Here is a 21,120-nt window from a genome sequence, read left to right on the forward strand (position 1 = left end):
CTTGGGGTACCAGGCTGGGCTGGCACAGAAAGGCATAGTACTCACTGTTGGCCAGGAGCAGAGCAGAGCAGTGGCGGACGAGCCCCGGGTGCCGTGCCCACCTCGGGCTGGGGCTGGAGCTCTGGGGGACTTGGCTGGGGGGCCGGCCGGCGAGGACAGCTGCTGCCGCTGATGTCACAGGGTCATGAGTGAAACCTGAGGACTGGGCCAGTCTTCAGGTGGGTGCCTCAGCCACACTTCCCTCTGGGCATGCTCCAGGCACACCCTGAAAGAGCCGGGTTCTGAGACCACACTGACCCAGGAGTCCAGACCCTGACACACCCATCCACACAGGGGCTCATGTGCACACACACACACACACACACACACACACACACACACACACACGAACCTCCCCCATCCAGGATCTCTTCCAACCTTAGCAAACATAATGAAGGCTCCCTCCTAGTCACTTTTAGAGGCACTCCCAGGAAACAGGCTGCTTTACACACTCACACTCAGTTTGGCGCACACTCATGTGTGAACTCTCCACACATAGATGCTGTATGGCCATGCTCTCAGCAACACATACAAATCACTTTCATTCATACACACACACACACACACACACACACACACACACACACACCACACTCCTAGGCTCATACCATAGTCTTGTGCAAATCTTCCAGTACATATCCTCCAAACCCTATATTTTCAGCCACATCCATGCCAGATAACGCAAAATGCTGCCTGTTATGGACACAGGCTTTAATGAAGGGATGTGTGTTCATGTCTGTGCTTTCTTGTATTTTCACTGACGTGATTTGTGTGTGCCAACGTACTCACTCCCATTCACATAAACAGGGGCTGCTAGTGCAATCAATAGATTTTTATGAAGTATTTGCCCACATCCCCCACATCTCCCCCGCCCCACAGATGCACACACATGTGAGCGTGCACATTCACACCCCAACTGTTCAACCGGACCACACAGAAGTCTCAAGAGGCATTTGTCTGCCTCCTCCCCCACCCCCAGCTGGCAAGACATCTGTCCCTTCAAGCCTAGGGAGGGGTTGTGGTTGGGAAAAAGAAGATTGCCTTAGCTCCCCTGGTCACTCTGTAGATGTGGTGCCCCCTAGCGGAGTTGTTATGAAGTGCTCCATCTCACCTTCTTCAGCCTGCGGGAGCTGTGGATTTTTGTCCCCTCCCTGCTTTCCAGACCTTCCAAAGCAGCCTGTCTTGACTATGCCGTGTCCATCCCTGCCACAGGCAGCTGCTCCTAGCCCTCAGCAGACTGAGCTCTCGGGTGGAGTGTGCTTTGGTAGGCTCAGAAGGCCTGGCGCGCAGCCACCCTCATCTCCTGGAGGATCCTGTACTCCTTCTAGAACCTCTGTGGACAGAGCTTTGGATGTCACTGAGCCCCTGACTGTGGTGCTGGGCCTGGGGCTAGTCACTTCTCAGCCTCACTGTGCGGCTGCCACCGTGCCCATAGACGTCACCGACACTCTGAGCATTTTGTAAGCCAGGTGTGCGCACTGGTCTCCTCTACACACATTGGTCTCCTCTACAGGTCCCTCCCTGGCTGGGGGATCAAATCCTCCCTGGAAATGCCCTCACAACAAACCCAGAGCTGTGATTTACTAGATCTTCTAAGTATTTCTTATTTATCTATCTATCTATCTATCTATCTATCTATCTATCTATCTATTTATTTATTTATATTTTATATGCTTTGGTGTTTTGCCTACATATGTATCTGTGTGTTGGAGTCAGATCCCCTGGAACTGGAGCTACAGACAGTTGTGATATAGATGCTGGGAATTGAACCTGGGGCCTCCGGAAGAGCAATTAGTGCTCTTAACCTCGGAACCATCTCTTTAGCCCTGAGTAATTCTTTTAAAAAATTATTTAATTTTATTTTATGTACATTGGTGTTTTGCCTGCATGTGTATCTGTGTGAAGGTGTTGAGTCCCCTGGAAGTAGAGTTACAGACAGTTGTGAGCTGCCATGTGGTTGCTGGGAATTGAATCCGGGGCCTCTGGAAGAGCAGCCAGTGCTCTTAACCTCTGAGCCATCTCTCCAGCCCTGAGTACTTCTTATTCCAATCAAGTTACAGCATAAGTCACTGTGGACCCTGAACCAAGCAGACTGTGGACCTGTTTCATCCCAATCCTATCCTAGCAGCAAACCAAAGGCAAACAAAACCCCTCTTTTTCCTTGAGCTATTTTACAGGTTACGGTCACCCACAGACAAGAAGATTCTGCAAAGTAGAGCCACCTTCTAGAAAATCCCACCCTGACCCACAGTGAGTGAGTGTGCCATGACCTTTCCGAGTCTGAGCACTCGGTTTCTTTCCTAGGTTGATTGGTCAGGGTGCCTTCCTAGGATCTTCACTAGATGCTCATTCATGGTTGATGGCACCTCAGTTCCAGAGATCCTGGGGGGTACAGGGGTGGGGGGTAAGGGGCTCTGAAACTCCATTTTGTAGTTCCAATGGGTGAGACTCTGGAAAGAAGTCCCCATCCCAGGGCATCCCATCAACACAATACTTAACACGCCCCAAAGTACTACCAGCTACATGTTGAACAAAGCCACACCCCCACAAACCACTCAAGGATAACTGTGATGGGTAGAATAGTGGGGTGAGAGCGTGTATGTGGGACACACTCCCTTCGCTTGTGCGTTGCCTAGACTCCGTCTTGCCCATACGTTGTCAGCCGCAGAATTCTGCAGACCAACGTTTCACTTCCTTTAAGCCTCAGATCCAGCTCCTTGCTTCTTTGGAAACTGGACAACAGGGCCCGTTGCTGTCTGCTGCTCTCTCCCTGGTCTTCCTCACTGTGGCTAACGTAGACCTTGAGACTGTCCCTGGAAGTTTTACACGGGGTCTTTTCTGGTCATTTTCCATATGAAAGCAGGAGGAAGCGGTTCCTCATTCCAGGTGTATGATTTGTTTGGTCGGTTTGGTTTGGTTTTCTGAGACAGGGTTTCTCTGTGTAGCCTTGACTGTCCTAGAACTCACTCTGTAGACCAGGCTGGCCTGGAACTCAGAGATCTGCCTGCCTCTGCCTCTCAGGATGCTCGCAGCCATCTGTAACTCCAGTTCCAGGGGATCCGGTGACCTCTTCTGGCCTCTGCAGGCATCAGGCCCACATGTGATGTACTGACATACATGCAGACAAAACACCCATATGTATAAAAAACAAGTAAGTAATTAATTAAAAAAATAACATTGTAGTGGGACAGTGGTGGCACATGTCTTTAATCTCAGCACTTGGGAGGCAGAGCCAGGCGGATTTCTGAGTTTGAGGCCAGCCTGGTCTGCAGAGTGAATTCCCGGACAGGCTCCAAAGCTACACAGAGAAACCCTATCTCGAAAAACAAAAAAAACCTCCATATGAACACACAAGTATGCACACTGGCACACAAATGTGCACACACACATACAGACACACACACAAAATGAACAAATAAAATTCCAAAGACAAAACGAAGAGTCCCCATTGAGGGACAAATACGAAGGGAAAGGTGGAGGGTCCGACATCTGAAAGGTCACAATCATGGACAGGGAAGGAGCTGGTGAGTCACCTCCTCCAGAACTCTCCAGAGTTCAGGCAGCCATTTGGGAATTTTCTGCCTTTGTATGGGTATGGCTTGATTTCCAAAGCATTTGAATAGGCACACCAGTTTCTCCTCAGCCCTGTGTTCTAAATGCAGGTTTTACACAGCATCTTTCCAGGGCTCCTCTGTAGAAACGCAGACGTGGAAGGAGGAGGCTGGTGTTTAAGTGGGGACTCCCCCAAAGCAGACCCTATTGCCAGGATCTGGGAGGCAAGCCCCTGTGACCAAAGGAGAAAGGACAAGGACAGGTTAAAAGCCAGCAAGGCTCACACCCCGGAGTGGGCTGGCACGGGTGATGTGAGCTAACATCCATAAAGTGCCCTAGAGAGAGTCTCTAGGGGACACCCCTTGGCCAACCCAAGGAATACCCCCTCCTTATTGCTGGAGGCTCTCAAGCCTCCTGGCCTGTCTCACCTGTGGGTAGAAAATGTAGAGAGCCGGGCGAGTGTGGGGACCAGCCATAGAAGGACCTGGTTTCGGGGGAGGCAGGTGTCCACAGACTCTGTAGTTGGTTCTCCCACTCTCCCCCCCCACACACACACATCCCTATGGTTTGTGTACCTGTATGGAACTAGGGATGAACCCAGGGCCTCATGGAGCCAATGGAGCTACTTCCTAGTCCTGGACATGTGATTTTAAAAAAAAAAAAAAATCTTATCATCTATATTAATCTCCAGGAAGACCTGACCAGAGATGGAGTCTGCAATGAGGAATCCAAGCACGAAGGTCACCAAGGGAAATCTTTAAAAACAAACACAAAGGGGCTGGAGAGACGGCTCAGTGGTTAATAGATGGTTTCAATTCCCAACAGCCACACCATAGCTCACAACCATATGCAACGCTTATCTAGGGGGTGCAATACCCCTTCTGTCCTCCATGGGCACTAGACACACATGTAGTATACAGACACACATGCAGGCAAAATACCAATACACGTACAAGAAAATTAAAAATTAAAAACACAATAAGATCCTTCTGGTCTTTTTCAGTCCACTCTCTTTGACATCTTTCCACATCAATATAGATATGCCGTGGCTGAGCAGTAGTGTACTGAGAAGACACACACACACACACACACACACACACACACACACACACACAGGCTTTGTTATTGAGAATTGGGGCTCTTGGGGCTGTGGTTATGATTCAATTGATGGATAAACCATTTGCACTCATGAAGCGCTGCCCAGCACCCCATAAACAAGGCGTGATGAGACATACGTGCAATGCCAGCATTTGAGAAATATGGGTGAGGGGGATCAGGAGTTCAAGGGTGTCCCTGGGCACATTTGGAAATTGAGGTCAGCCTAGGAAACCTGAGACTCCATAGCAACCTCTATAGGAATGGTGTCCCTTCTAGCTGATCTGTGGATGGACCAGTTGGTGAAGCTGTCACTGCATCCCTTTGCCCCCTTCTTAATATGACCACATGAATCAATCTCCTTTTTCCACATTTTTACTATTAATTTTTTTTTTTTTTTACTTTTTTGATTTTTTTGAGACAGGGTTTCTCTGTGTTGCCATGGCTGTTCTGGAACTCACTCTGTAGACCAGGGTGGCCTAGAACTCAGAGATCTGCCTGCTTCTGCCTCTGGTAGTACTGGGATTAAAGGTGTGTGCACCACCTAAAAAAGTGAATTTGTCTTTTTAATCAGTTTATTGAAGAGGCTCTGACCCCGATAAATCCAGTAACAATATCTCCGACAGACAAGGATAAAGGAAGAGCTGGGAATGTTCCTTCTGGCTCTGCACTCCAGGACTGTGGAAACGGGAACAGAAGTGGAGAATGGGGGGAGAGGGGAGGGGGAGACTTTGGTGTTAATCCCAGCTTCCTGTCGGGATCGTCCTGACCGCTGCTTGGGGCCTGTCTTCGGATGTCACAGCTGCGGAAATAGATCTCCCCTCTTCACCTGTTCTTAAGCAGTAGACACTTGGCTAACTTCTTGTCAGAAGAATGCATGCTTTGGAAATACAAGATGGTGTTGGGGACTCTAGTCCTGAATGCCCACCTTCCCCACCTCTGAGGGAGCAGTGAATGGCTCAGCTTTTGAGGGACTGAGTGAATCTGCAGGGAAGACATGGAGAGCCCTCAGGCACTGTGGGCCAGAGCCACAGCCTGTTCCGTGAATTTGCCCCGTGTCTGCCTGGTCCCCCTCCAGAAACCACTGGGTCCTTAGGACTCCTCTCTCCTGAGAGTGATTGACAGGGTGACAGTTAATGGATGCTCTGCCCTCCTCACCTGCCTCACACACTCATGCCAAGTTCTATACAATTTTCTATTCCTATGGGACCAGGAAATCAAGTCACCTTAGCTTCTCACTCAACAAACACGGGTCCCCCAGGGTTAGCATCAGCGTCAGGAGGAGTTGGGCCAAAGTCTGGGGAACCCCACACAGGGGCCTGAAGGTGGATCTCCAGGAGAACTGAGCCTCAGAATCCTCAAAGACCCCACAATCCGGAAGAGGAGGGCCAGAGCGGAGACTTGGGCTGTTTCCCAGACACCAGGCATCCTGGGCTGGGCGGGTCAGTGTACTCCTGGGAGGAGCCTTCCCTGGCGTCCCCAGAGCTGCCAAGGTAACTGACCTGCCAGGCCATGGCCTCCCTCGGCAGTGGGAGCTGGAGCGGCGCCCCATTACAGAGTGCAGCCCCCACGGTGAGGCCTGAGCCCAGGAGCACAGACTGTTGAATGGGAAGTGGGGTGGAGGCTGCGGAGCTGGGGTGGGGTAAACTCTGGGGCACAAATGTGGTGGGGAGAAGGGAAGAGACCGGACTGGGAGGAGGGAGGCCATGAGGTGCAGAGACACTGAGGGGGGGGGGGGGGGGGGGGCTCCCGACATGCCTCACCCCTCTTCTCCCTGGTTTGGCTGAGTCTCTGCACCCATGTCCCCAGCCCTGGGTGACCATCTTGCAGCCTTGTCCTTGGACTGTCCCGTCTCCTCTGCCCCAGCCTAGCCGAGTCAAGGAAGGTAACTCCCCTGGGTGGCTCTCCTGACTCCCCTCTGCCGCACACACCTGAGGCCTCCCTCCCTGAGCCGGTTACTTCCTGTATAAATGCTGTGGGGTGGGAAGGACAGAAGCGGGTTGGACAGGGTGGAGGCCAGGTGGGTCTGTTGAAACCTGTTCCCCAGACCTGCTGGAGCTCATGATGCTGCAGAATGCCCAGATGCAGCAGCTGCTGCTGAGTCAGCTGGTGGCTGGAGCCCTGAACCCAGGGCCAGAGTGGTCCAGCCCACAGGTGTGTGAAGGTGGGGCCCAAGGTGCAGCTCTATCTGGGGGTCCCCCACCTGGAGAAAAGAGCCTAGAGTAGCAGCAGGAAGCTAGCCCACACCCCTGTCTGGCTGAGTCCCTTTGCCATCTACTGTGTGCCAAGGCCTGGTGTCAACTTCCAATAGGAAGGGAGTTTCCTAATCCCCACTACCACCCAGATATTGTTTCCAAAGCTTTCCTTCTGGACATTTCTCTGGGTACCTCAGATCCCAGGAGGGCAGGCACCACTGGAGCCTGGTGCAGAAACTCTTTTTAGGGGCTCAGCTGCTTTTTGTCAAACAAATGAACAGGTAAGGGTATGGCTAGGTAGGCTGTGCCAAGCACGTGTGGAAATGTGGTATGAGTATACACCCGGTGAAGGAGCAGAGGAAGGGAAGGAAAGTCCTTGGGGGACCACAGGTGGCCTTAGGACCGTCCCTTGAGAACCAGGTAAGATTCTGACCCAGAATGGAGGGAATAAGGAGTAGGAGCTCTGAGAAAGGAGGACCCAATGGAAAGGGGCTCTAGGAGGTCTGGAGGAGTTCAAGGAGACGCTAGTTGAGGAGTTGAGGGAGGTGGAGATCTTGAGCATCTCCCCTCCTAGAGGGGCCCAGAAACATGCACGAACAAAGGCAGATTTACAGACTTCTGGTACCCACTCTGGAGTTGCTGGGATCCTCCCAGTCAGTACCTGAACTGCCTCGTGTTAGCTCTGAGGTGAGTTGCTTCGCCTCGCAGAGACTCAGTTCTCTCTGCAGAGTGATGGGGTGGGCGTCTCCAAAGCGCCTTGCCTGCACGCAGCGAAAGCTCACTGGACAGTAGCCTCTCTGCTGAGGACTGTGTGCAGGAAATAGTTCAGGAGACGGAGGTGGAGGAGGCGGAGCAGTGGGGGCAGGGAGGGCTGAGCCTGTGTCCACCCCCCCTCACTTTGCATACCCCCAGCTCTATACAGACAGCCGACAGGAACCAGTGGAGGAAGAGATGGAGGCCCAGGAGCAGGAGCCTTTGGTGTTCCACCATCACTATCTGCCTTGCCCAGTGACCTCCTTGGGCCCCATGGCACTCTGGCCAGCCTCTTTCCTCCCTGTTCCCCCACATCAGCCTCCCTGGCAGGGTGCACCGGGGATTCAGCGCCAGCCCCAGCCCCCTGCCTCCAGGCGAGGGGAGGGGTAAGTGAGACTGGAGGGGTTTGGGCGTGGCCAGGTCCCTGGTCTAGGTTGAAAGAGCTGCCTTGGGGGTAAAGCCTCAAAAGCCACCCTGGGCCTCTGACATGGTCTTTCTTCTCTCTCTCCCATCTCAGGAGAGATGTGCCCCCACCCCCACCTCCCAGTGCCACAGGGACTGTTGGTGCAGATGTACCCCCAGCTTCAGGTCAGTGGGGCCTGACCTGGGGCAGACTGAGATGTCAGAAGGGCCATGTGCTCTGTGGATGGGGGCTCCTGCCAATCACTGCCTGTCCCATTCTATGTTCCTCCTTGGGGTCCACCAAGGCAGAAGGGAGCAAGCCGAAGGTTCTGTTTCTCTAGACTACTATGATGCTGAGAGCCTGCCATGAAGACAGACATTCACCAGGCCTCACCAGCTTCTGCACAGGGCTGCCAAAACGCTGGAGCGACTCTGACTCTGTGCCCATGCCGGAGACCTTCTGGCCCACTCTGCCCCAGCCAAGCCCTCTACCCTGGGGCATCAGGCTCTCAACTCCACTGCTGTCTTGAGCTGGCTTTTCTGCATCAAAAGCTCCTTGGAGTCCCTCCCTGACCCAGAAGCCACATAAACCCAATTGATCCACTGTTTCCTGTCTGGACCAGAGTAAGGCCCTGATACCAGAGCCCCAGCTGGCCTTTGCCCCTCTCTCCTCTCTGTGGCATCACCCTTGGGCCTGAAATAGAGCAAGGGAGAAGAGGGTGGCTTGTGTCTCCAAATGCCTTAAGGCCCTCGGAGGGCAGCTTGGTTGGGGAGAAGGCCAGCTCAGGAGGCCCCTACGGCAGACTTGGCTTCCTCCAGTCCCCTTTCACTGGACTCTGTTGGCAGAAAGGAGAGTCAGGGGCTGGGTCCTGATTCAACCAGGAACAGCCCCAGGTCCCCAGGGCCATGTGCAAACAGAATGTCCTCCCGCTCATGAGACCTCAGTAGGAAACTGGTTGCTAATGGTGTGGGTAGATGTCTGGGGCCTGGGCTGCAGAGGCTCTGGAAAGCCATGGGAAATAGCAGGGGGCGGGAAGAACGGAGGCGACACACACAGGGTGAGCAGGTGACACTTAGTACCTTCCTTGTGTTGTCTGTTAGCCCAGGAGCAGACACGGAGGGCACAGGGTGAAATCCAGGGGTTTGTATTGAGGCTCAAACAAGGAAATGTCCCCAGAGCCTTGGGCTGCTGCCACAGTCCTTCGCCTGTGCTGGACCACACCCTGGGGGTGCCATGTTGAGTTCCAGCAGCCACCAGGGACCCGGCAACATCAGCTCACACAGGACGTTGCCGGAAGGCTCGGGGCAGCCTCCTCCATGCAGCTAGCACCCCATAGGAGCCCATCCGCCTCCTGTGCCAGTGCTGGCCGAGGATAAAGCAGAGCAGGACGGATGTCACAAATAAGAACAGGAGTATTGACACCACCACGATTATGATGACCATCGGGTTGTTGTTTATAATCTCTGGGGAGGAAAGAGACAGTTAGAGCTTTCCGGGTGCCAGACACCCCAGGGAGTCCACCATCACTCCTTGCCCACTCAGGCATTCCACAGTCAGCCGGTAGCGGAGAGCAGTGGCATGAGGTCTGACATGTAAGGAAGGTGGCCTCCGCTCCAGGCCACCAGGCAGAGCAGACACCCCTCTTCCAGCAGCTCCTGAGGCCAGTATGTAGAGGCTGGACACCATGGTGTTGTGGAATATTAGCTGAAGATGTGTTTACGCTGTGGAACATTTGTTTAATGATGCAAAGGTGTGTTGCATTCTTTTATGTTGCATTTGTTTAACTCTGTGTAGCTGTGTTACTTTGCCTGATTGGTCTAATAAAGAGCTAAATGGCCAATAGCTAGGCAGGAGGAAGGGTAGGCAGGGCTGGCAGGCAGAGAGCATAAATAGAAGGAAAAAAAGGAGGAGTGAGAAAAGGAGGAGAGGAGGATGCCAGGGGTCAGCCACCCAGCCACCCAGCCATCCAGCCACCCAGCCACCCAGCCATCCAGCCATCCAGCCACCCAGTCACCCAGCCATCCAGCCACCCAGCCACCCACAGAGTAAGAAGGAAAGGAAAGATATACAGAAATAGAGAAAGGTAAAAGCCCAGAGGCAAAAGGTAGATGGGATAATTTAAGTTAAGAAAGGCTGGCTAGCTGGGTGGTGGTGGGTGCACTCCTTTAATCCCAGCACTCAGGAGGCAAAGCCAGGCGGATCTCTGTGAGTTCAAGGCCAACCTGGGCTACCAAGTGAGTTCCAGGAAAGGCGCAAAGCTACACAGAGAAACCCTGTCTTGAAAAACAAAACAAAACAAGAAAAAAAAGAAAGGCTGGCTAAAAATAAGCCAAGCTAAGGCCAGGCATTCATAAGAAAGAGTAAGTCTCTGTGTGATTATTTGAGAGCTGGGTGGTGGGCCCCCAAAGAGAAAAGAGTAAAAACACCAACAACACTATGGCCTGGAGGATGTCACAGTCATGTTTATACCATGTCCCTTCTCAGGCAGAGCTGAGTGAGTTTCAAACAAGCTTATTACAACAGGCTTTGGCCACCAAGAGTCACAGAACAGCAGTGCTCTGGGGAACCTGTGGGCCAGGCCAGCCAGCCTTTTCATTGTAGAAAGGATGGTCATAGCTGGAGAGAGCTCACTACCATGGTCAAGACTACACAGCTCAGTGAAGGCTAAGCCACTAACTGAGCTCTCCTGGCTTCTGGAAAAGTTAGGGTTCAGCTTGGAACTTGGAGAGACACCCAGCGAATCGGGGAAGTAAGAGAGAGCCCTCAGGATTCTACATGCACATCAAACCACCTAAGAGTGGGGCTCATGGGTTTTCCTTCCCCACAGTGCTAAGAAGGAGCACCATCTCTGACCCTCTCAAGCCCATAGAGTCTCCTTACCGAAGACCTCAAGGATCTGGTACTCTGAGATGGTGCGGATGATGTACCCACCATGGGGCCGCAGGTCCAGCTCAGCATGGCAGGAGAAGTTGAGACCACCCTTTGTTAGAGCTGTGCTGTTGAATATGGCTATGGCCTCATGTTCAGTTCCCTCAAAGGTCTGGTTCTGCAGGGTCTCTCTGCCACAGAGCAGAGTGAGGGTCAGGCTCCCAAGGGGCTTCACGGCTGCTGCTCTGCACTCAACGGTGAAGGCTTCACCCACAACCACCCGAGAGGGCGTCAACTTCAGGATGACCTGAGACGGAGGCTCTGTAGGAGACAAAGTGGGAAGGCCACTCAGGACGGGAACTTTATCCCTGCAGGCCCAACCTGGTCAGGGCTCATCTCCTGCTATCCCAGGTCTCTAGCTGGACTTGAGAGACAGGAAGTGGACTGGGGCTTGGCCTGCTCATTGGAAGGAGGAGGAAGTAAATGGTAGAGGATGTTCTGGGTGCTAGCTTTGTGGGCACGATTTGGAAAATAGAAATAAATGGGGGCTACAAAGAGAAGATCCAGAGATCGCAGAGCCAACAAGAAAATCTGGACCTGTCTCCATCCCCTCCAAATACTCAACACAAATTTTCCAATTAAAGAGCTGGGTAGCTGTGCTGTGAGCATTTGGAAGGGAGCACTTCCGCACGTGGGCCCTCTAGGAGCCGACTGCGAGGCTCCTCATGAAGCTGGGGCAGGAGTCGGGTTGCTTCACTTCTCCAATCAGCTTAACGACCAGCGTAATTCCAGATGCACTGAATAAGGGCTACAGCGGTCTCCTGGTTCCCTATCAAACTAGAACACCTCGCCTCCACTCCCCCATCCCACCTAGGATTTAGAACATCTTTCCATTTTTTGATCCATCAATGTTGGTAATGGGTCGCAGTGAAAACCTGGAGGTAAGACATGGTGAGAATCCTGGCTTATCCCCGCAGTTGTGTATGCAAGGCTCATACATTTGCCACAGGTCCTTGGTGGGTAACAAAATCCTGCTCGGTACTTGCACTTTTTCGGTATTCTGTAGTTCCTTCATCCTATGATGCCCGCTAGCTCCTCTGATTCTCACTGTTGGTGATGCCCATGGAGTGCTCTGGTGGCTGAACTGGGGTAGGAACTGACTTCTAGATCTGTGCGAACCTTGGCCAGACTGACCTTGGAGCAAGACTCAAAACTTGCACGGTCTGCTTCTGAAGTATAGGAGGAGGAGTCTACCCAAGGGTATAAGCAGATCCTGAGCCCACAGCCTGACCTGCTTGTGGTTCAGGAGCCCAGAGAGATGAGAAGACCCAGGAGTGGTCACTGGACAATTTTGGGACTGTAGAGTAGACATGGGCTCCGCCCTGGGGAGTGGAGACCCACGCATAGACACTCACGGTATACTGTGATGTTGAGATTCGTAGAGTGCTGCTGCTTCTCACAGGTGAAGTGGCAGAGGATATTCGTGTCATTGGAGATGTTTGAGACTAAGAACTGTTTCCACTTCCCTTGAGGGTGCTGTTCCAACATTATCTTACTCATAGAGGTCTCCAGACCACCGTTTTCCGGATTTTCACAGCTGGTGCTGCAGTTGACTTTCCAAGACTCTGTGGCTTCCACTACCTGCTTCTCGGACCATACGTAGACCTCAAACGCCTTACCAGACCCTGGAAGACCAAAAGCACCAGACAGCAGATGTCTCTGATGCCTGCCCTTGGGGATCTCTACTACCAGCTGTAACTGTGTGTCCTAGCACGGGTGTGTGGGTTCACGAGGATCCGTGGAATGAAGTTTCAAAGGCATCTTAAGAATGAATCTAGCCTTTCATGACTGCAGCGGGGGTTCAGCCTTGGAGGACTGAAGCATGATCCCTTTGCCTAGGGTATTTTTATTTCTAATTACACTTTAGCCAGTTAATTTCCATATCTTCAAAGCAACCTAAAAGGAACTCCCAGAGACCAAATGCCAAGTGCAAATTACTTGATTTCTCACATAGCATGTAGTACGGTTTTCCAGGTTTCCTGAACCAAGTTTTGCACAGGCCTTTGATCCTTGGGGGACTCTCTGATCCTTGACTCTCAGACAAGATTCACAAGAGAAACAAAAGGTGTGGTTGAACAAAGGAAGGATTAGGGCTAGGGGCTGCTCTCTGGAGCCAGGCCAGGAGCTCAGCCGCCACAACCAGCCACAACCAGCGGTTGTAATTAAGGCTCCAGAAGACAGGTCACCGTTGGTCCCTCTGCCCCATTCCCGGTCAGGCCTATAGAAGCTGCCACCCCTGTGTTCTTTCCTCCAGTCCCTCTGTGCGTCAGCACTAGGTCAATATTCCTCAAGCCTGTCTCCCGCTGCCTTAGGCCCCAGTTCAAAGTTCCCTCCGTCTGTCATGAAGACACCTCTGAGAACGGAGGTAAGCTCTGAGCTCACATGATCATAGAGAACTGTTAGGATAGTAGTGGTGAGCTCCAGGAAGACGGGGGAGCTAGTAGTGGAGGGACTCTTCTTTTTTTCTTTCTTTCTTTCTTTCTTTCTTTCTTTCTTTCTTTCTTTCTTTCTTTCTTTTTTTTTTTTTGAGACAGCATTTCTCTGTGTAACAGCCCTGACTGTCCTAGAACTCTTTGTAGACCAGGCTGGCCTCAAACCTGCCTCTGCCTCCTGAGTGCTAGGATTAAAGGCACGTGCCACCACTGCCCAGAGGGACTCCATTTTTAATAACATGGTTAATAAAAGATAATGATAATGACATTGGGGCAGATATGGAGGGAGGTCGTGACCCCTGCATGTGTTGTGGGAACATGTTCCAGACCTGCCGTTGGCAGCATGCTCTCATGAAGCCATGGAGAGCCAGGAGCTAGGCCAGAAAAGCCACAGGCTACCAGGAACAGGACCTGTTGTGCCAATGATTCATAATGTATGTTGATGCTCTGTAAACATTGTGAAGCTTCTCTTTATGCTGACCACACAGCCCTGTGTAAGACATCTGGTATATGAAGGTGGGACCCTCAGTGCTCACCTCCACTCTGTGAGAACCATGAAGGTTCTGGGTCCCAGCCAGCAGGGCCCCTAAGCATGGCTGGTGCTGTGGATATCGCTCTGTGTAAATAAAGTTCTGATTGGCCAGTGGCCAGGCAGGAAGTATAGGCGGGACAAGAGAGGAGAGAATTCTGGGAAGTAGAAGGCTGGGAGGAGACACCACCAGCTGCCGCCATGAGAAGCAACATGTAAAGACACTGGCAAGCCACAAGCCATGTGGCAAAGTATAGAGTAACAGAAATGGGTTAATTTAAGATAGAAGAAGTAGATAACAAGAAGCCTGCCACGGCCATACAGTTTGTAAACAATGTAAGTTTCTGTGTGCTTTCTTGGTTGGGTCTGAGCGACTGTGGGACTGGCGGGTGAGAGAGATTTGTCCTGACTGGGCCAGGCAGGAAAATTCCAACTACAAATGGCGCCCAACGTGTTTGCAAGAGTTTCCACCTAAAACCTGAGAAAAAAGATTCTAAAACAGAGCTAAAAACAGCTTCCTAGTTGTCTCTCTCAAGTTAGCGGCAGCCTGCCGGTTTGAGCTACTATGGCGGGTTCCTGGTGTGTGCGTCTGACCTGCAGTGCGGCGGGAATGAGGAGTCTACAAGCAGCACTTTACTCTGCTGCATGGTGGATTTAGCCTTTGCTAGTTAAAAAAAAAAAAAAGTTTCTGGGTTATGTACTGCTTTGATAGAACTGCTTCTAGACCCAGAGCTGGCGGTAAACTGTACCACCACCATGTTGGGAAGCTGAGGTGGGTGGAGCCAGCAGCCACAGCGGCATTTCAGTCTTACAAAGATGGATATTACACAGAGAATCTGGTTTGTCTTGTCTTTGGGATTTTTAACTACAGAAAAAGATTTGATCGTAAAAGCTGTTGAGTTAAACAAATATGTAAATTTTAAAGGTACCTTGACTTCAAAATTTGGATATAAGGATATGTTGCTTTGGAAAAGAGTCTCTGCTTTTGTTTCCACAGAAAGCCAGAGGCTGTGGATTTGTTCCAGATTAAGATATATCAGGTTTGATCAGCCAAGACCACCTGAAAGGTCTCTCTGATGACACCATGGCCCAGATGATCTGACATCCAGAATGGTTTCAAGGCAACTGGCTCAGAGGTTCACCCTAATGGACTACTCCATAATCCTAAAATTTTCTTTGTATCCCCATAAGATACAGCGCCCCCCTCCAGCAGGAAGTAGTAAGAGAAACTACACCCACATTCCCAAAATTATCAAGCTGGCTTTGGAGATGGAATTGGCTCACTCCTTCTCTAAACCCAGACATATTGCTAAAAGAAAAGGTTAAGAGATTCTTGTGTCCCAAATCAGAAGAGCCTTCTGGTGTGGGACAAAAAAAACCCCAATATTTTTCTTTAAAGCAGTTTGATTATAAATGAGATCTCTTTCTAAAGAAGAAAAGGGGATATGATACAGATATAATAGGATGAAAGGGTAGATTAAGGAACTTACTTCTAAAGAGCAACAACTTGTTTAAAATGTTTTACATTGGTATAGATTTTAGTTTATTGATACAAACTTAAAGTTAATTATGTTATACTGTGTGTATATTTCTAATCGTGTTTAAGGTATTATGTTTGTATAGCTCATTTTAAATTGAAATGGATAATTAAAAATAGATTAATAATTAGTCATCTATGATAATCATACTCGTAGCCATGTTAGTTAAGTCTTCTAGATATACATAGACATATTTCAGATAGATAGCTAATCTTCAAATACTTCAAAGACCTACAGAATATGGCATTTAAAATACTTTTAAAATTTAGACTTTCTGGACAGTGAGACATGTCTGCTCCTGGCAGCACCGATTTACTTCAGAGAGAAGGATGGACATTGAAGACACTTCATATGGAGTTTATCTTCACCTTGGCAAAAATAGCCATTTGGACAAGAAACTGTTCTTGCCTGGACTGCTTGATCGACTGGACATACAGGACCCATAGAAAGGTGACCACTAAACTTTGCTTGACAAAATGGTCCTTCAGGTTCCTGCTTCACAGAGGAAACTGCCAGACATTCTACAGGACACTGAGAGAAGTGACCGAGAGACTCTAGCCCTGTGGGCTGAAGACAAATGACCCAACTTTACAAAGGAACATTAGGTGACTGTTCAGGCTGCCAGCTGTCTCTGTCTACCCTGCAAGACTCCCGAAAGTTGCTTGCATCCTTCTCCCGGTTCTCAGGTAATATTATATCCTTCTGAGGTCTTTGATGTGGTTGAAGACTAGCTGGTTATAATTTCCTCAGTTATGATAAAAGATACGTTAGATATAAAACCTTAGATTCATAAATATAAGATAGATAGGATATCTTCTTTAATATTGTAACTGTAATTCTTGCTTGATAATTGTTTTGTTATATGTAATTGTACTATGTAAAAGTTAAAAACCTTCCTTAAAAAAAAAAAAAAGAAAAGGGGAAGTGCTGTGGATATCGCTCTGTGTAAATAAAGTTCTGATTGGCCAGTGGCCAGGCAGGAAGTATAGGCGGGACAAGAGAGGAGAGAATTCTGGGAAGTAGAAGGCTGGGAGGAGACACCACCAGCTGCCGCCATGAGAAGCAACATGTAAAGACACTGGCAAGCCACAAGCCATGTGGCAAAGTATAGAGTAACAGAAATGGGTTAATTTAAGATAGAAGAAGTAGATAACAAGAAGCCTGCCACGGCCATACAGTTTGTAAACAATGTAAGTTTCTGTGTGCTTTCTTGGTTGGGTCTGAGCGACTGTGGGACTGGCGGGTGAGAGAGATTTGTCCTGACTGGGCCAGGCAGGAAAATTCCAACTACAGGCTGGTGCTTTCTACCTCCCTACCCAGCGCACTCAGCGGTAAAAGAGAGCCTTTCCATGTGGACAGTGCTGGATTTGAACTCAGCATTTGTCATGCACTGGCTGGGTGGCCTAGGCACATTCTCTCTCTGAACCCCAGTGTCTTCATCCATTGAGAGGGCTAATGTGCACGGGGGTCCTGAGTGCAATCAGGCTTGAAAGCGTTTGGCAGGTTGTCTAAGGCACAAGGCAGCCAGCACTAGAGGCGGTGTCCTTCCCTGTCTCCTTGACCCGCTGCAAAGGGTTTCGTTTTCATTTTGTTTCCTAGTGAGCGGTGTCTTCTGCTGCCCTCTGCTGTTCACTAGGCCCCTTTGGCACAGTCTCATCTCCACTTAGACCCTGGCATCCCTTCCTGAGTCCTTACTCACCTACTACTCACCAACCAACCTTGGTGGCCTGTCACGTCAACATTCGAGCCCCGGGCTTATTCCTTATAGTAACCGAGAGGCCATGATTCTAGCCACTGCCTGAGGCCATGGAAAAACCCAAGCCAGGCTGTCACGGTCTTCTGTATCCATGGTGGAGAGACCCCTGTGGCCAGGATGCCCTCCTCCCCAACCTGAAGCCCAAGGAATAGAGTGAAACTCCCCACCCTAAGGTGCGGCGTGCTGGGAACCCTGGGGACCGCTTACCTGAGCAGCAGAGCAGGGCAAGGAGGGTTATAGGCAGACTCCGGCAAGCAGAAGAAAACATCTCAGGTGGGGTCTGTGGGGTCTGTCGGCTCCAGGGGCACAGCTGATGGCTGCCTGGAGGGAGATGGAAAGATGGACACCACAGATTGTGGAGTGAAGGCTGGAGCTCGGGCTGAAATCTCTGTGGTCTTCTCTGTACCAATGATCTCATTTCCTCTAATTATCTGAGATCAGGAAGCCTTATGCACAGGTCAGCTCCCAAGCCTTCAGGCCCTCAAGAATTCAGGCAGAGGAAGCTGGGAAGCAGCTGATAAGCAGGGGTGTAACACGGTCCTCCCACATGGCTTACTCCCTGTATAAGGTTAGGAGAGCAATGGGAGCTCATATTTAAGGAAGTATGTGCGGCACTTGGGCATGTGTGCATGCACTTACATGTATGTGTGTGTATGCGTGTGTGGAATCCCTATTTCTGTGCACAGGGCAGAGTGAAGCCTCCAAGGCTCAGATCTGGGGAACTCTGAATCCCACCGGGCCTCTGTTGTAGTCACCTCTAGGAAGATAATATCCAAAGTTAGAACAGAGTCCCACAGCAATCTCCTGCTAATGCCCGGCATATGTCTGCACACCTTAATGTCTCGCTTAGTTTCCAGGAGAACTCAGCCAATGCAGAGCCCCTTGGGGCTCAGAGACTGCAAAAGGGGAGCCCACAGTGGTCTCCAGTAGCCTGGGCCCAGGAGTCAGGGAACAGACTGGCTACAGCCCATTCCCAAATCCTAGGCCTTTTTCTGGGCATGTCAGTTAGTGCCTTCTGGCCCATCTACTCTTCAGGCAGGCTTTCCCACAGGCTATTATGGGATAGAAGACCTTCCCAGGCAACACTGTGCTCACCATATAGCCAACCTTACTCTCTCAGTTCTTAGATTCTCCAGGACAGGTGGGACAAAAGCAGGCCTCCTTGATATCTTGGTGGAATCCCAGGAAGGGCCTATCTGAAGGGCATCCCAGGGTGTTGAGGACTCATTATCTAAGATCAGGAAGCCACAGGCAAGGCCAGTTCTCAGACCACTGCACCCCCCAGAAGTCATGCAGCGGAAGCTTCAATGGCTCAACCAGTGTCCTGGGTTTGTGGGCTGGAGTCCTTTGGTGCCGTTCTCATCACGGTGAGTACTGATGTGTGTGTGTGTGTGTGTGTGTGTGTGTGTGTGTGTGTGTGTGTGTACAGCTCTCCAGTGCAGATGTTGTCAGCCTGGACCCAGGGTACTCACCATGCTGAGTACTGACTGTGTGTGTGTGTGTGTGTGTGTGTGTGTGTGTGTGTGTGTGTATAGCTCTCCAGTGCAGATGTTGTCAGCTGGACCCGGGGTACTCACCATGCTGAGTACTGACTGTGTGTATAGCTCTCCAGTGCAGATGATGTCAGCCTAGACCCAGGGAAGTCCCTGTATGAGGCTGCCAAGCTTTGAGATCATTCCAGAAGGGAGGGGAAGACAGAGTAAGCAGAGAGAAGAGGAGTGTGGGGGGGTCTAATCTCACATGAGGCTGACAGAGTGCTGAGAACAGGAGAGGATGCCTGGAAGAGTCTGGATGATACAGTGGAGACTGACCACCTCTGGATAATAAAATAATAGTAATAACAACAATAGTGGTAATAATAACACAGCAACACAGACAGGTAGGCGTTACTTAGGGAAGGAACAAGTTCTTTTTCCATTTTGGGGGTGCTGGTGGCTGGGATGCTGGGGCTTTGTACATGCTAGGCAAGTGCTCAGCACCACACCCCAGCACTCCTGGTGCTTTTCATTATGAGACAGGGTCTCACTAAGTGGTCCACCCTGACCTTGAGCTCACTTTGTAGTTCAGGCTCAGAGAAATTCGTCATCAGGCAATTTGTGCTTGTGTGAGCTTTGTAGTGTGTCCACACAAACCTAGATGGTACAGGATACCACGTACTTCCTGCACATAGTTGTCCACGCTACACTTGAACACAGCTGCAGAACAGGAGGTTGACACTACCACCAGCAGGGGTCTGGGGACAATGTGTTACAGTGTTATGAGGGTACGATGTCTCCAGACGGTACGGATTTTCTAGCTTTAGTGTGATTTCTGGGACCTCTGTTGTGCAGGATTGAAATGTTGTCTCAGGGCATCAGCTGTACCTACTTCATGCTGGTCACTGTCAAAGCCCTCTCTAATTATTAACACGTTTCTCCAAAACTCTACAAGCTCAAGTCCTCCTTCTGTTCTCATCACCTCCGAGAAGGAGAAGCTGAAGCACAGAGAGGCTGAGTGGTTTGATCAAAGTCACGTACCTAGGAAAGAGTGAAGCCCCTATGAGTGTCAGGTAGCTGTGACAGCTGATGAAGCCCACCAGAGCAGGGGCAAAGGAAGCCACTGTGAGGGTCAGGCTCCCTGGAGACCTTTGGGAGGGACAGGTAAGACAGCAGAAGGCCAGAGGAACCTTCCGGACAAGGCTCAAAAAGAAAGCAAACAGCCATGACCAGGACAAGCATGGAATCGCAGCAGGGTTATCAAAAGATGCTCACCCAACAGAAGGGAGAAGGGAGGCTGCCAGGGGCTGGGGAGGGAAGTGGGAGTTTTCTTAAGGGTAGTTTCATTCTGTAAGATTGGTTCCGAAGATTAGTTTCAGAACAATTGAATGTGCTTGGTTGAAAAATAAACAAACAAATGGGTATACAGCTCATTTTATATGTATAGTTCCACAATTTAAAAAAACAAAACAAAACAAAACAAAACAAAAAAAAACCACTCAGGAGGCAGAGCCAGGCAGTTCGAGGCCAACCTGGTCTACAGAGTGAGATCCAGGACAGGCACCAAGGCACCAAAACAACACAGGGAAACCTTGTCTTGGGAGAAAAAAATAAAAAATTATATATATATATATATATATATATATATATATATATATATATATATATATGTATATGTATATGTATATATATAAATAAGACAGGTGATGGTGGTGGTGGTGGCACATGCCTTTAATCCCAACACTTGTGAGGCAGAAGTAGGTGGATCTCTGAGTTTGAGGCCAGCCTGGTCTACAGAGTGAGTTCTAGGACAGCCAGGACTGTTATTACACCGAGAAACCCTGTCTCAAAAAACAGACAAACAAACAAATAAATAAAAACCAGATGTATAATCCCAGTACCACTTAGACAGTCAAGACAGGTGAATGGTGAGTTTGAAGCCAATCTGGGCTATTCTCAACCCCCTTGCCCAATAATAAAAAATGAAGGACACTATAAAATGATGTGTGCCATAAAATATGGAACAAAGTAAACCAAATCTTAGAAAAATTAACTTTTCAGACTTAATTTGAGAAGAAATAAGACATTTGAGTGGGGGTTGCTCAGACGGCTCACTTAGAGGGCACAGGCCCTGGCCACCAAGCCTGATGACCTGAGTTTGATTCCTGGGACCCATGTGGTAGAAGGGAGAGACCTGACTCCCACAAGCTGTCCTCTGACTTCTGCATGTGTGCTGGGGCATGCATGTGCCTCCTAAAATAAAATGTAATAAAATAGGAAAGAAAGGTAATTTCTTTCCTAACTGATATGCAGATTCAATGCAATTCCAGTTAATCCCAAGAAGGTTGTCCCTGGAACTTGAAAGCTGATCATAAAGTGTTTGTGGAAAGATAAGAAGATCAAGACACTCAGAAAGAATAAGATA

General features: G+C 50.0%; 2 protein-coding genes across 2 annotated transcripts in view; one reads left to right on the plus strand and one right to left on the minus strand.

The window, feature by feature from the left end:
* The first annotated feature begins 6,167 nt into the window (after window positions 1–6,167).
* Prr29 (proline rich 29) lies at window positions 6,168–9,752 on the plus strand. Its single transcript, XM_036194548.1, has 6 exons — window positions 6,168–6,258; window positions 6,496–6,571; window positions 6,734–6,840; window positions 7,794–8,020; window positions 8,152–8,222; window positions 8,378–9,752. Exons 1-6 carry the CDS (start codon window positions 6,199–6,201, stop codon window positions 8,404–8,406), a joined length of 570 nt encoding a protein of 189 aa, XP_036050441.1. The 5' UTR covers window positions 6,168–6,198; the 3' UTR covers window positions 8,407–9,752.
* The window catches only part of Icam2 (intercellular adhesion molecule 2), a 14,555-nt gene continuing 2,600 nt past the window's right edge, over window positions 9,166–21,120 (minus strand). The window contains exons 2-5 of the mRNA XM_036194547.1: window positions 17,428–17,541; window positions 12,321–12,590; window positions 10,918–11,226; window positions 9,166–9,500 (exon numbers count right to left, since the gene is read on the minus strand). Coding sequence (XP_036050440.1) covers window positions 9,313–9,500; window positions 10,918–11,226; window positions 12,321–12,590; window positions 17,428–17,488 — 828 coding nt within the window. The 5' untranslated portion in view covers window positions 17,489–17,541 and the 3' untranslated portion in view covers window positions 9,166–9,312. The remainder of the gene's footprint in view (window positions 9,501–10,917; window positions 11,227–12,320; window positions 12,591–17,427; window positions 17,542–21,120) is intronic.

Source organism: Onychomys torridus, chromosome 8, assembly GCF_903995425.1.
Source record: "Onychomys torridus chromosome 8, mOncTor1.1, whole genome shotgun sequence".
NCBI classification, from domain to species: Eukaryota; Metazoa; Chordata; class Mammalia; order Rodentia; family Cricetidae; genus Onychomys; species Onychomys torridus.

Excerpts from the sequence above, each read along its gene's own strand:
- Prr29 (XM_036194548.1), top strand. The coding sequence starts at position 6,199 with ATGGCCTCCCTCGGCAGTGGGAGCTGGAGCGGCGCCCCATTACAGAGT. Across the intron at positions 6,572-6,733 it reads GCCTAGCCGAGTCAAGGAAG|ACCTGCTGGAGCTCATGATG; the intron begins GTAACTCCCCTG and ends CCTGTTCCCCAG. Across the intron at positions 6,841-7,793 it reads CAGAGTGGTCCAGCCCACAG|CTCTATACAGACAGCCGACA; the intron begins GTGTGTGAAGGT and ends GCATACCCCCAG.